Genomic DNA, 14,041 nt, shown 5'->3' with positions numbered 1-14,041 from the left:
ACAAAGAAATACCATAATGAAATTTTTGATTTCTAATTCTTCATAGCCATCTTTATTTTCTAAGGTAAATAGCTCTGCCTATCGAGTTTCTCCTTGTCCTGTTTCCACAGCCTCACGGTGGCTGAGCATATCTTGTTCTATGCCCAGCTGAAAGGGAGGTCCTGGGAGGAGGCCCGGCTTGAGATGGAAGCCATGTTAGAAGACACGGGCCTTCACCACAAGAGAAATGAAGAAGCTCAGGACCTTTCAGGTGCTTGGTACTGACAGGGCCACATGGGAGCAGCCATTGGCTGCCAGTGCACCTTAGCAGAAGGTTGGGGTTGCAGAAGAATAGCAGTTCTCAACCTGTAGGTCACAGCCCTCCACCCATCAGACTTCCTGCATATCAGATATTTACGTTATGATTCATAACAGTAGCAAAATTACAGTTATGAAGCAGCAATGAAAATAATTTTGTGATTGGGGGGTCACTACAATGTGAAGAACTATTTTAAAGGGTCTCAGTATTAGAAAGGTTGAGAACCACTGGGGCTATAACAGGAGAGCTGTGCAGCTAAGGACACAGCTCTCAGATGATCGGGTGTTAGGAGACAAGGCTGGTCTATGATGAGCATCGATGGAGCCCGGATGATATTATGACTTCTGACAATCTAAGGTGATGATATCAAACTGTAGCCAGATTTAAAGTCTCCGTATGTGACCAGCTCTGGGCCTTTCTTGTCCCCGTGCCGAGATGTCTGTGATACCCCGTCATCATCTTCCTTCTGCCTCCAGGGGGCATGCAGAGGAAGCTGTCTGTTGCCATTGCTTTTGTGGGAGATTCCAAGGTGGTGGTCCTGGATGAGCCCACCTCTGGGGTGGACCCTTACTCCAGACGCTCCATCTGGGACCTGCTCCTGAAGTATCGCTCAGGTGAGGGTTGTTGCTCAGTACGCCATGTTCTCCTTGAGGCTGTTCCAGGAGTCTCATTCTCTCACACCTCAAATTTTGTAGCTACACATCCTAACAGCCCTTGCAGCCACCATGTTCATGGGAAGGCCTGCAAACAGGGAATCCCTGATGAAGTGGTCTAGTGCTAAAACAGTCCAGAAAGTTGGGCTGGGAGTGTTTACAAAGCATGCACAAAGCCCTGGGTTTTACCTCAGCCACTCATAAACCAGGCCTAGTACATGCATAGGATCTCAGCAGCCAGGAGGCAGAGGCAGGTAGAGCAGAAATCCAAGATTAGATTAAACTATGTAGCAAGTTAAAGGCAAGCCTGGGCTACACGAAGCCCTGTTTCAACAAAACAAAGCAAACATTTCTTTCTACCTGTGGTCCTCCAATCTGGAAAAGAGAAATTGATGGCTAAAGAGACCTACAGGCATCCCAAGACACTCCCTAGCTGTCCTGTGACCTCCTGAGATCGGGTGTGAGGAACATGGGGCTGGATGTCTAGAAGAGCGAAGGCCACGTCAGATGAAAGTGCCTTAAGATGGGCTCTTGTCTATCCAGCACCTTCTAGAGAATTGACATCTAGAAGCGACACCAGGCAGAACTCTAGAGCCTGTCCACGCAGCCTCATCCTGGTTCATCCTGCCCAGCCAGGAAATCCCTCTCCTTTGTTCTAACTATACTACTCCTGTCCCTCACTGAAGGTTTGCATTAAAATCCTCCTCACCTCGTTTTAATAACAGTTCCATTTAATGAGACAGTGTGTGCTCTCACAAAGTACAAGAGCGGTGTTTAACAATGTGAAGGCTGTGGAGTCCACGATACTGACAGTGACAGCAGAGACGAGGGTGTCCCACAGGTGTCAGATTGTCTGAACGGTACCTGAGACACAGTGCAGAGTCAGTGCTTTGCAGGATGCAGGATGCTAGGATGTATCGGTTGCTGTCATCATCGCTCCATTATGCTTGCTGCGGAATTAGCGACTTTATTCTTATTTATTAACTCCAAGTTCTGGGGACCACATAACCTGGAGGTTGCTGCCCATCCTATCCAGGTTACCTGGTAACAACAACCCTGCCTTCCTCTTCCCAGGCAGAACCATCATCATGTCCACTCACCACATGGATGAGGCAGACCTCCTTGGGGACCGCATTGCCATCATTTCTCAGGGAAGGCTCTACTGCTCTGGGACGCCACTCTTCCTCAAGAACTGCTTTGGCACAGGCTTCTACTTGACCTTAGTTCGCAAGATGAAAAACATCCAGAGCCAAAGATGTGGCTGTGAGGTGCGTGTCTGCCCAGGGAAGGAGCCTAGCTTGGGCGAGAAGAAGGGACAGGTGCTGTAGGGATAGAACCGCCTACCGGACCTTTAATTGTTGGAATCAACTTCTTTCTGGAGTATTTGCAGATCTCAGTAATTGTGTTCCAAACTACCATACAGAGATGCTCCCAAACGCATGCTGGGTTATTCTGTGCTGTTGTTGTCTTTCCTCGCGTGGGAAATGAAGCAGATGACATTGGCTTCTGCTTCGTAGGGATGTAGCGGAGACCAATGAGATGGAGCCTTGTGTTTCCTGGGCTCCTTGAGAATAGGTATCCCGGGCATTCGGGCTGTCAGGAGTGTTCTGGTGCAATGCTATTCATGCCTCCAGTGTAAATGGATACTGTGGGTTTTCCTGTCCTGGTGGGTTTTCACAGCCTGGTGTCCAGAGGGGTTGGGAGGGGAGCGGAATGTCTGTCCAAGTGCTACGTGACTAATGACAAGGCATGGGATGCTTTGAGGTTCTGCCTCTCTCTCTGCTGACTCATACTCCTTCTGGGATAAAAAGTCAAGCAAGCTCCACCCTCAAAATGCTCAGATGAATCGATAGATTAAACAGTGAAGAAAAAACAGTGTCATCCGCAGCTGCTGATGAGAGACAGACGGGGCGGTGGTGACAGCAATTGGCACCGTGAAGATGCTATCGTTGACGTGATCTGTATCTCGTCAGTCCTTTCTGTCCATCTGTTGCAGGGGGCCTGCAGCTGTACATCAAAGAGTTTCTCTGCCAGGTGTCCAGCCCGAGTGGATGAGATAACGGAAGAACAGGTCTTGGATGGTAAGAGCCGGGCAGGTTGAACCTCAGCTCTGTTTCGGAGACCTTCTCCCGTGTTGTTGGGTGCTCCCTGCTGTGAGGCATCTGAGCAGAGAGAGCACTTGCTGTGCTTTGAAGCCTAGGGTGGGAGCAGTTGCTCATCTTCCTCTGAGCCTGTCTCTCCTCCATTCCTGAAGTGATCTCAAAGTCGCTCAAACCTAAGCGCCCTCTCTTTAATGAGGAATCCAACCTTCGTTCACTCCCCGCCCTTACCCATGTTAAGCCTTGGCTTTTACACTCCTCCTGTCTGAAACACTGTGGACGCACCCCCTCCTCAAAGTGTGCCAAGGTACCCTCTGCCTCTCTCTCTCTCTCTCTCTCTCTCTCTCTCTCTCTCTCTCTCTCTCTCTCATTTTATTTTGTGTGTATGACTGCTTACATGTATGAAAGTGAGTTGTGCCCGCAGAAGCTAGAAGAGGGCATTGACTCCTCTGAAGCTACAGATACAGTTAGCTGTGAGCCATCGTGTGGGTGCCAGGAACCGAACCTGGGGCTCCTGTAAGAACAATGAGTGCTCTTGACTGCTGAGCCATCTCTCCACCCCGCATGTCTCTTACGGGAACGTATGGAGTATCTGAGTGTGTAGGTGTGAAGGATGCAGGAAAGGATACAGGGTGTCTTTAAGCAATGTCACACGTTCCCCTCTTGCCACCCAAGTTCCCAGGGAGCCTCCCTGGAATTTAAGGGTAAAGAGACCTCACTGTCACCAGAGAGAGGCAGTAAATAAGCTCACCTGTCAGATCTGACCTCAGGGTCCCAAGAGCTCTTTCCACCCTCAACTCTCGCCCACCTCCATTCCTCAGATGCCTTTGCAAGGGGAATGCCGCAGGACCTAAAATCCCATGTAAAAGGAAAATGAAACTTAGGCACTGACTCAGCCTTATGAACAGAGGAAAAGTGTGTGCTTATCAAAGAAAGTTTCCTATTAACACATCTCCCCCGGTGCCAAGTATTGATGGGCTATGCACAGTCCTAGTGGGTGAGGGGAAACTGGGAGAAAGTGCATTCACACACAGCCTTAATCCCAGCAGGAGCAGAGGTAGGCAGATGTCTGTGAGTTCTAGGCTCTTCAAGTGACATAGTGAAACCCTGTCTCAAATAACAACAAAGACCTGAGAGAAAGGCCTGCAGGTCCCTCACCAGTATTTCCTCTCTGTTCTCTGTGTAGTCAGTGCTGAACCGAAAGGGTTTCTTTAGTGCGGTGTCTCTGAATCTCCTGTCTTGCTCATCTTACTGAGTTATCGCCTATGTTAATTTTTCCTTGGAATCTTGGTCAAGACATTGATGTTTTAATTACTTATTTAAAAATTGCCATCAAAACCAAGTTGGAATGTGTTTTTGACTGACATGATTTTTTTTTTAAAGTTTGGCTTTACTTCTGTGAAAGTTGTTTTTTGTTCTTGTTTTGTTTTGGTTTTTGGTTTTTGTATAGAAAGAGCATGCTGCCAAGGTGAAAAGTACTATAGGTAGTTTTGCCCTCAACTAGGAAGGATCCCTTCATCTCCAGTTACCTCCTCGGCTGGCTTTTCACTCACACACACACCCACATACCACTCACACAGTCCCTGAATGACTCACACACAGACCGCCAGGCCAGATGGACACTTCTGAGAGGCCGACCCATAACTAAGGCACGGTTCCTGGGAATCCAGTGACTGGGTCCTACTTCCTTCCTAAGAGAACAATGAGTGTGACCCCTACAAGCTACTGGGGCAGAGCTATTTCCTCCAGTAAAGAACTCCCCGGTCCCAGTATGAGGTCATCTAGGACTAAAGACAATCACATAGTTTGCAGGTGTGACACACAGGCCTTCCACAGCTCAAGGGCTCTCAATGGGGAGCTGTGAAATATTAACCAATTGAAAGACAGAGGAGACTCCCCTGGGTGATGCTGACTCTTACAGAAAACTGACCTGAATATCAAGGCTCACTGGGATTAGCATAACATAGACCTATAATCCCAGCACTCTGGAGGCTACTGCAAGAGGATTGTGAGTTCAAGGCCAGCCTCAGGGAAATAACCAATGCCACTCACCCCGCTCCTGTGCCATCCTCATCCCCTCCCGGGCTGGGGCTTCTCAACCCCCTGCAGTGGCTGATTATTGAGTCTCCTGTTTGAGAGGTCAGGTATAGACCAAGGGAAAATGGTGTGGCTCTCCAAGTAGTTAAAGCAGGCTTGGGCAAGGTTTAGGAAGGAGACTTGCCTCCTCTTCTAGGCCTGGGTCTTGGCCTATAGCTTCAAAAGCAGACAAAGGAAAGAAAATGACTTTGACTTAACCCGTAAGCCTCCAGTGCATGAGAGGCAGAAGCAGTGCCAAGCTCACCTCCTGGGCTGATGGTCAGGGATACAGCAACAGCTAAGTGTCATTTTTGTGCCAGGTACCACTGCTGGCACTGTGGGTGCGTTACCCCCTCCTCCCCTCCATCCACACGAACAGTCTTGGAATGGACACAGCTGTTTTCCCCTTTCACAGATGAGGAACTGGAGGAGGACTCACCCAATTTAGTGTTCCTTGAGGCAATAGCACATCTGACTGAACTAGAGATTGGTCCTCCCTCCGGCTGCACCACCTGGATGGAGTATGTTTGTCATAGAGTCAACAAAGCTAAAAATAGACTTGTCGAGTATCAAGTCTAAAAGAAATGGCACAAAACACCGAGGGCCAAGGGTGTGGTTCACGCCTCTAATCCCAGCTCTGTCTCAACAAACAGATAAACAGAAACACACAAACACACACACACCCTCAAACACCACACACGCGTTCACACACACTCACACACCACACACATGCACATGAAAGAGACAGAGACAGAGAAACAGACAGAGACATAGAGAAGGGGGGACTGAGGAGGAGAGGGAAGGATGAGAGGCAGGGGTGGTGGTGGCTATCTGCCCCTTTCTCCAGTGGGCTACAGAAGAGGGGGGGAGGGGAGGGGGGGAGGGGGGGAGGGGGGGGGGGGGGGGGGGGGGGGGGGAGGGGGGGGGGGAGGGGGAGGGAGGAGGAGGAGGTCTTATACTCTTCCAGGTTGTAGAATAGGCTGAATCGGGTTGACATGGGTCTTTTTTTCCTGGCCTAGGGGATGTGAAGGAGCTGACAGATTTGGTGTACCACCATGTTCCAGAGGCAAAGCTGGTGGAATGCATTGGCCAAGAACTTATCTTCCTCCTCCCAAACAAGAATTTCAAGCAGAGAGCATATGCCAGCCTCTTCCGAGAGCTGGAGGAGACTCTGGCTGACCTGGGGCTCAGCAGCTTTGGAATTTCTGACACTCCCCTGGAAGAGGTGAGGCAGAGATGGCAGTCCCGGTTCTGTCTAGCGCCAGAAAAGGCGGCTCTTGCAAAAAGCCTAACACCAAAGCAAAACCTGACAAAAGTAAAAGCCATAACTCTCCAGCTCTCTCTCCAGCTGGCTTCCTCCTCCCTCGGTCCACACACACACACACACACACACACACACACACACACACAGCACACACACGCACACACACACACACGCACACACACACGCGCACACACACACACACACGCACACGCACGCACACACACACACACACGCACACACACACACACACGCGCACACACACACACACACGCGCACACACACACGCACACGCACACGTATTTGCTGCAGTTGTGGTCATCATGTGCTCACACCTTCTCATTTATAGAAGACTGTGTTCTCAGATCGTTAGGATGGATTTCTTCCCATGGTGAAACAGTGCCCAGCACAGTGGAACTAGGTTTAGATTTCCCCGAAAGCACGAAAGCTGAACCTAATTCTCTCTTCGTGTCTCAACAGATTTTCCTGAAGGTCACGGAGGATTCTGAATCAGGTTCTAAGTTTGTAGGTATGCATGGTGCCGGACTCAGTGGCTTATCTCATTTTCCCAGACTCGATCTTAAAAAGTCTACAGAGCCCCAAGTAATGCATGTTTTGTTCTTGGTGCCTACCGGTGAGAGATCAAATTTGGCTACATTCTGGAACATTCTGGATGGATCAGGATTCTTACCCATGTCAGACTGGTAGATTTCTCCCCCCAAAATTCACCTCCTACTCCCCTGGTCTCCTTTTTTCTGTCATGTCACCACTGTCTCCCTCCTCTGTACCAGGCTTCTGATGCAGTCTTGTCCGCATGAGTGATGGTCAGCAGAGAGCCCTTAGCGATAACAGTGACAGTTAATATAACCCAGATGCCAGCTACAGTCTCCTGACCCTTTGTGATCAAGATAAAAACACTCTTAAACTCTCAGTCAGTAACAGATGGACTTTGAAATAGTGGGGACCAAAATTCCTGTGACTTCTAGCCTTTTCTCTTCTCTGTGTGTCAGCCTGGGCCTCTTTTGCTTGATTCCTTGTGGCCACGCAAAGCATTATGGGTGTTGTAGGGGATGGAAGTACAAGAAAGGTCACCCTGTCACCATAACACAAATCACTTCTGATAGAACAAGAGGCATGCACCCACTCTGCTAAAATAGGCCCCCTGGGCCCTCTCTCCTGCTCAGAGACAAACAGCCTCTGTGGCTGTCTTGGGTTGCTAGTCCCCTCCTCCTATCCAGTGTGGTACATTGTAATGTTTTCCTGTGTGGTGTTTCCTCCTATGGAATTCCTGCTACTCTTCCCACCTCCTAAGATAGTGTGGGTCTAAGCTAGCAAGCCTGTATCAGCCATGCCTAGAATTACCAACGTCCATATATACCAGCCCATACATGTTCCAGCTTAGGTCATGTGGTAGGCCTACTGAGGGAGAAGGGGGAGGGTGGGTCCTCTGCAGACGGTAGGAGTAGCTTACTGTGGGGGTCAAAGAACTCTTTCAAGTTCTTTGCAGATGGAAGTTGAATTTGCTCAACTCACCCAAAGACCAAGACTCACATTAATCAAGACAAGAAGGAAAACACATTAAGGTATACCACAACCTGCACAGGTTTAAAAAATAGGGGCTTTTTGCCTGCATAGTGTGCTCCTTTTTAATGATTATCCTGTCGGGACAGTAAGTCAGACCTTGAAGACTGATCAGTATGGACATAGAAGTGGATATTCCAAAGACAGTCGAGGAGTTTAGCCATAGAGTACAGTAGACCTGAGCATATTATTTGATATCTAAAAGACTTTGGGGGAAGGTACTTAGCCTCTTCATACCGTAGTTTTCCCACATGTAAAATGAGAATAATAATAATAGTAGTATCCACCCTTTAGAATCACTGAGAGAATTAAATAAATAAGGCATGCCAAGTCTTTGCACCGCATGTGATCTATGATCAAGACTTAGGAAGATTCCCATGGTAACAATCACAAGTCCTCTTAATTCAGGCTTTAATGCTTCTTTATACTTGACAAAGCACCTGATATCACTGTGTTACTTGATATCACAATAATCTCGTGGGGCAGGGAGGACAGGAACCTGGTCCATTTGGAGAAAGCTGAATGAGTTTGCTAAGATTGAACGAAGTATCTGAAACCACACAGACTAATGGATCTTATTCTCCTGGCTATGACCCTCCTTTCCACACTCTCCCCACCTCCCACAGGACAGGTTGCCAAGCACAGATAGGCTAGCATGAGACCTTGCCTCAAACAAAAACAAAAAAGGTTATTAGCCTCCCTGTCCTGCTGTTTCTCTGAATAAAGGGGACCTGATAATTGGAAGGGAAAAACTGCACATGACAACATCTCTTACGTTTGTCTTTCTCTCATTATTGATCCGATATCCCTTAGGTGGCACACAGCAGAAGAGAGAGCATACTGGTCTTCGGCATCCTTGTTCGGCTCCCGCCGAGAAGCACAGGCAGCATGCCCAGGCCTCACATACCTGTTCCCCAGGACAAGTGGATCCTCCCAAGGGCCAGCCTTCCCCAGAGCCGGAGGACCCCGGTATCCCATTCAACACAGGTGCTCGGCTGATCCTTCAGCATGTGCAGGCACTGCTGGTCAAGCGATTCCATCATGCTGTCCGCAGCCGCAAGGATTTTGTGGCTCAGGTACTCTACTGTGACCGACTTGGACTCCACTCATTTCTCCCCCAGGGTGTGGGAGGGGGGGCGGGGGTGTCTGTGGTACTGATCCTGCCTTTCCATCTCCTCAGGAATATTCGTGGGGTGGGTGGTGGGGAGGTCAGACACTTCCCAGTGTACTTTCCTGACTTTCTATCAGCTATACTTTTTCCTTGCCAAACCTCTGTTTTCGATTCTGGGATTTGCAAATCTTCTCTGTAAGGATTGGGCCTCACTTAGAGTCAAATATAGGATGGTACCGCATTTTTCAATATTGTTTCTACTTTCATCATGAAAGGTAAAGTTATATGTTTCATTCTTCTTTTTGTAAGATTTATTTATTTTATGTATATAAGTACACTGTAGCTCTCTTCAGACACACCAGAAGAGGGCATCAGATGACACTGTAGATGATTGCGAGCCACCATGTGGTTGCTGGGAATTGAACTTTGGACCTTTGGAAGAGCAATCAATGCTCTTAACCACTGAGCCATCTCTCCAGCCCCCTCATTCATTTTTCTTATGACATAAAGATCAAGGCCATTGTCCTCTTTTAAAACAGGGTCTCATGTACCCCAGGCTGACCTCAAACTTGTTATGTAGCTAAGAATGTACCCCCAGGTGGTCTCAAACTTGTTATGTAGCTAAGAACTTCTGATCCCTCTGCCTCTGCCTCCTGAATGTTGGGATTAAAGGCATGTGCCATTAAGCTCAGTTTTATGCAATGCTATAGACTGAATTCAGGACTTCGTGCACGCTGAGCAAACACCAGCACAGCTATGTGCCTAGTCCTCCCTCTATGGTTTTTACTCAAAGAACTTAGGGTCGGAGAGAGGCAGGTGATGTGAATCATTCTTTAAACTTCCCTTTCGGCGCTGGCTGAGCATGGCATATATTCAGAGTCTTCTGTGAGCGCTGGAAGGAATATTATTTCTCCTTCTACATGTATTATGTCTTACATTTGCCTGTGATAATCCCCCAGAAGCCTCCTCTTTACTACCAGCAAACGAATATGAGGTGGAGGATAAATGCTTAAAAGAATGTTTGTGCTGCATGTGTGCATGGGTACGTGTGCATGTTGTGCACTGGATGCCTTCCTGCATGCGTGGATCATCTCTTGTACTTCAGCCTCTGACGCCATGGCTACCCTCCTACAGATTGTTCTCCCTGCCACTTTTGTGTTCTTGGCTCTGATGCTTTCCATCATCGTGCCTCCGTTTGGTGAATTCCCAGCTTTGACCCTTCACCCCTGGATGTATGGGCATCAGTATACCTTCTTCAGGTGCGTGGTTCATCCCAGGAATCACCATTGTCCCCAGACATGTGATATTCCTGGACTGTATGCCTGCTAGAAGGGTCCTGACCTCCCTACTTCCCTGGAATCTTCTCCAAGGCAGAAAGAGTCTTGGTGGTGTACTTAAAAGAGAAGCTAAATTTGGAAGCCACTGATTAGCAGTGTGGTACCCAGTGGAAGGAAAGCGGGTAAGGAAAAAGGATATGAAGCCCAGGAAAGGGGGTTGAAGCTCCATCTTTGTGAGGAATAGATGATCTGCCATCTGACTTCTAGGTGTGTGTGGTAGGATACCCCACTTCCAGGAGATCCACAACCTTTCTAAGTCAGGGTTCAGTGCCTCACCAGCATGCCCGGCATCAAATGCACATTCAGTATATGTTTACGTGTTAGTGTACTTGTCCAGTCTGTCCCAGTCTGACTAGCAGGTGAGCCGCTCTCTCTCTCTCTCTAGCATGGATGAACCCAACAATGAACACCTTGAAGTACTGGCAGATGTCCTTTTGAACAGGCCAGGTTTTGGCAACCGTTGTCTAAAGGAAGAGTGGCTTCCGTAAGTCCCGAGCCAACACCAACAGCTCCCCTGGGAGACCCCAAAGCCAGCCAGGGAGTGTCGGGAAAGACCCCTCAATCCTGCCCCCTGGTATATGGGTCATGTCCATGTGTCTCATGCTAGGAAGCCTCCATCCTTGACAGCTTTGTGCCTTAAGGTAGAAGTGTTCTAGTGTTTGACATTATTTGCCCCAACTCATTTGGAAAATAACTCTAACCGGGGATGGAAGAAAATGGAGGGTATGATATTATATGATTGGACCATGAACAGCAGGAATTACTTCTGGGGGCGGCTCTCAACCATTGCTGTAACTCTGGAGAAGAGAGTTGTGGAAGGTAGTCGAAACCCACAGGATCCAGAGCTCGGCGTATTGTGGTGCCTTCTCTCATCCAGTCTTCCCCAACGCAGCTGCTAAAGAACAGAATGGACACATTCCCGAGTCTCCGTTATTTTTAGTCTCTCAATAGCAAGAGCTACTAGTTAGGAAAAAGAAAAGGTCCACAAGTTAGTCCCTGTCCATGCTCTGCCAGAGTGACCCCAGTTCAGATTGTCCTTAAGCTGACTCTAATCCCCAGCGGGGAAATTCCTGACAGAAGGAAGAGAAAGGCAGAGAAAGAGGTAGTTGCCAACTGTTCCTTTTCCCCTGTGGGGAGGAGGGATGAAGCGGTGGCATTGGTTGTGAGATGTTTTCTCATTTTCCATGAGGGAGTACCCCTGCGGCAACGCAACCTCCTGGAAGACACCTTCCGTGTCCCCAAACGTCACCCACCTGTTCCAGAAGCAGAAATGGACAGCAGCCCACCCCTCGCCCGCCTGCAAGTGCAGCACCAGAGAGAAGCTCATCATGCTCCCCGAGTGCCCCGAGGGTGCTGGGGGGCTCCCGCCCCCACAGGTGCCTGCACCGTTAACAACTGCGTACTGTTCCTGTGCTTCCACTGATTTCGAATTATTTCCCACGGTTGATCACTTAGATTTAAATATTTCTCCATTTTGAGTTAATGTGGTGTATATCAAGTGTTAAAAATGTTTACATCTGCCAATTGATGAGACCAAGGTGAAAGCGACTTGGCCTACTGACTCTTGGCTTGGGGGGTGGGGAGAAATAGTTACGTATTGATCAAAAGCTTTCATTAAGCTTACTTGGGAGAGCCTGGTGGTGGACTGTCTAACACGATTAGGCCCTGGGGTTGATATTCATCACCAAAAGGGAAGCAGGTGTGCCAGTCTGTGTGCCTGATGCTATCTGTGGAGATCTGCAGGGCTCTGGCCTGGCTGGAGTGGCCAAGGAGTCGTCCTCTCCACAGGGGAGAGGAGAGGTTCGAGGGGGAGGGGGGCAGGAAGGGTGGGAAATAAGCTATGTGCCTATGGACTGTGTATGTCACACACATGAACGCACACAGCCAGCAGCTTATCTTCTTGCAAGAGTGGCATTGATGTACTCTGAGCAGTGATTTCTGTAGACAAATTCCCATGGAGGTTTTAGAGGGCGCCTTCAAGGGCAGAGGAGCCTTGCTTTTTCTCCGATTGGTAACAGCCTCCCTGGTGACTTCCCTGGTACAGAGCCTGCCTTGGATGGTTTCTCTCGTTATCTATGAGTGGATGATTCCCAAAGAGGCCGTGTGTTATAGGAGAAGGGATCAGGCATGAGGGTTAGGAAGGCGTGGTCTGTTTCTTAGCCTCCGAGCCTTCTTCATTTTCTCTCCTGGTGTTGAGAAGAGCAACTCAATTTGTAGCATTATTGCGAGGATTTAAAGAAATCATACAAGTAATGAACTATTTAGGGCTGGAGGCAGCTCAAGCGACAGCAACCCTAACCTAACCGTGGCTAAAACAGGATACAGGTTGCCTGTGTAAAAGTTAACGTGGGTGGCTAGGAAGTTCTTTTCTGTTGTCCCTCTGAGCCCACAGGGCTCCAGCTCTCCAGGCAGTGTTGAGAATGATCTTGTTAGGCAGTAGAGTAGACAGGATGAAGAAAAAGACACAGCAGGTGGTTTAAGTGTGTAAGGAAGACTTCCAGAAGCGACTGCATAGCCCTCCCACTTAGCTGTCATGGACAGCACCCAGCATCAACAGAGACTGGGGGCTACCACCTTAATTCTGTGCCTATGGGGGAAGCCACAACAGTGGCAGGAAGAAGACATAATGAGACAACTAAATTTACCGTGGCACATATCACAGCTGGCTCGTAAGGGGTCCTGTGTCAGTCTTGTTCTTTATAATGCTCGGGCACTAGATTGTCCCTTTGGGTGACATCTATACTGCCACTACATTGCCACATTGCAGGTATCCATGACTCCCTAAATCTGGGCAGGGAAAAGAAAACATCAGACCGGATATACAGGAATTCACTTCCTAAATAAATGCTAGCCTCACAGCTGCCTGTCTCACTTCGAAACTTACCTCCAGAGCACCACTGGCCCCATGGTCCTTAGGGAGATGCTCGAAGGCCTAGAAGAGGCAGAGCGAGTCTGCAGGTGTACTTCACCCCCGCCTCTCCTCATTAGCAGCCACATCTCCTGAGCAAAACTGAATGTCACATCTCTCTATAAACCCTCGCTCCTGTACACAAAAGTACATGCACATGCATATGCACATATGTACACATAGATATACATGTGCTCACATCCACTCTGCCCGTTTAGCCAGGAAGAAGAGCAGAAGGAACGCAGGGCAGATAGAAAGGGTCAGGGCTGCAGATGTCACTCTCTGGAGCATCCCTTCCTGCTCCGACATTCCTTCAGCAGGGGCTTGATATGGATGTGCCCCACCCCCGACTTCTACTCCACACAGAGATAAAGCAGGAATGTTGTGCTGGACAGGCGTCTCAGAAAACAGTTCCTCACAAACGCTCTTAGGCATCTGCAGTTGTTGCAGCCGGCTACCATGGTTGCTTGGTTAGGTACTGCAGTCAATTTGAGGAACAGGTAATAGACAGCTATACAGACAGATGCAAGACCTGATCTTAGCCCAGCCACACACAGGTTGGCCCACTTTTCTTAGCCTCTCTTTCTCCTTTGTAAAAGCAACAAGGGTGGGATCACACATCAGATCATCTACCGCAGTCCCTGGCACGCTGAGGCCATTCAGGGGCTGCTACTTGACCTAGCTGAGGAGGAGTACCATGAAGAATGTGAGGTATCA

At 48.8% G+C, this 14,041-nt stretch overlaps 1 protein-coding gene across 1 annotated transcript in view; it reads left to right on the top strand.

The window, feature by feature from the left end:
- Abca4 (ATP binding cassette subfamily A member 4) overlaps positions 1 to 14,041 on the top strand; it is a 133,359-nt gene that overhangs the window by 81,260 nt on the left and 38,058 nt on the right. Inside the window, exons 21-30 of the mRNA XM_032896643.1 lie at positions 111 to 250; positions 775 to 912; positions 2,026 to 2,219; positions 2,948 to 3,032; positions 6,146 to 6,351; positions 6,868 to 6,916; positions 8,782 to 9,044; positions 10,214 to 10,338; positions 10,802 to 10,900; positions 11,606 to 11,792. Of these exons, the coding sequence (XP_032752534.1) occupies positions 111 to 250; positions 775 to 912; positions 2,026 to 2,219; positions 2,948 to 3,032; positions 6,146 to 6,351; positions 6,868 to 6,916; positions 8,782 to 9,044; positions 10,214 to 10,338; positions 10,802 to 10,900; positions 11,606 to 11,792 (1,486 nt within the window). The remainder of the gene's footprint in view (positions 1 to 110; positions 251 to 774; positions 913 to 2,025; positions 2,220 to 2,947; positions 3,033 to 6,145; positions 6,352 to 6,867; positions 6,917 to 8,781; positions 9,045 to 10,213; positions 10,339 to 10,801; positions 10,901 to 11,605; positions 11,793 to 14,041) is intronic.

Source organism: Rattus rattus, chromosome 3, assembly GCF_011064425.1.
Source record: "Rattus rattus isolate New Zealand chromosome 3, Rrattus_CSIRO_v1, whole genome shotgun sequence".
NCBI lineage: Eukaryota > Metazoa > Chordata > Mammalia > Rodentia > Muridae > Rattus > Rattus rattus.
Note: the sequence above shows the minus strand (reverse complement) of the source record. Positions and strands in the feature narration are given on the sequence as shown.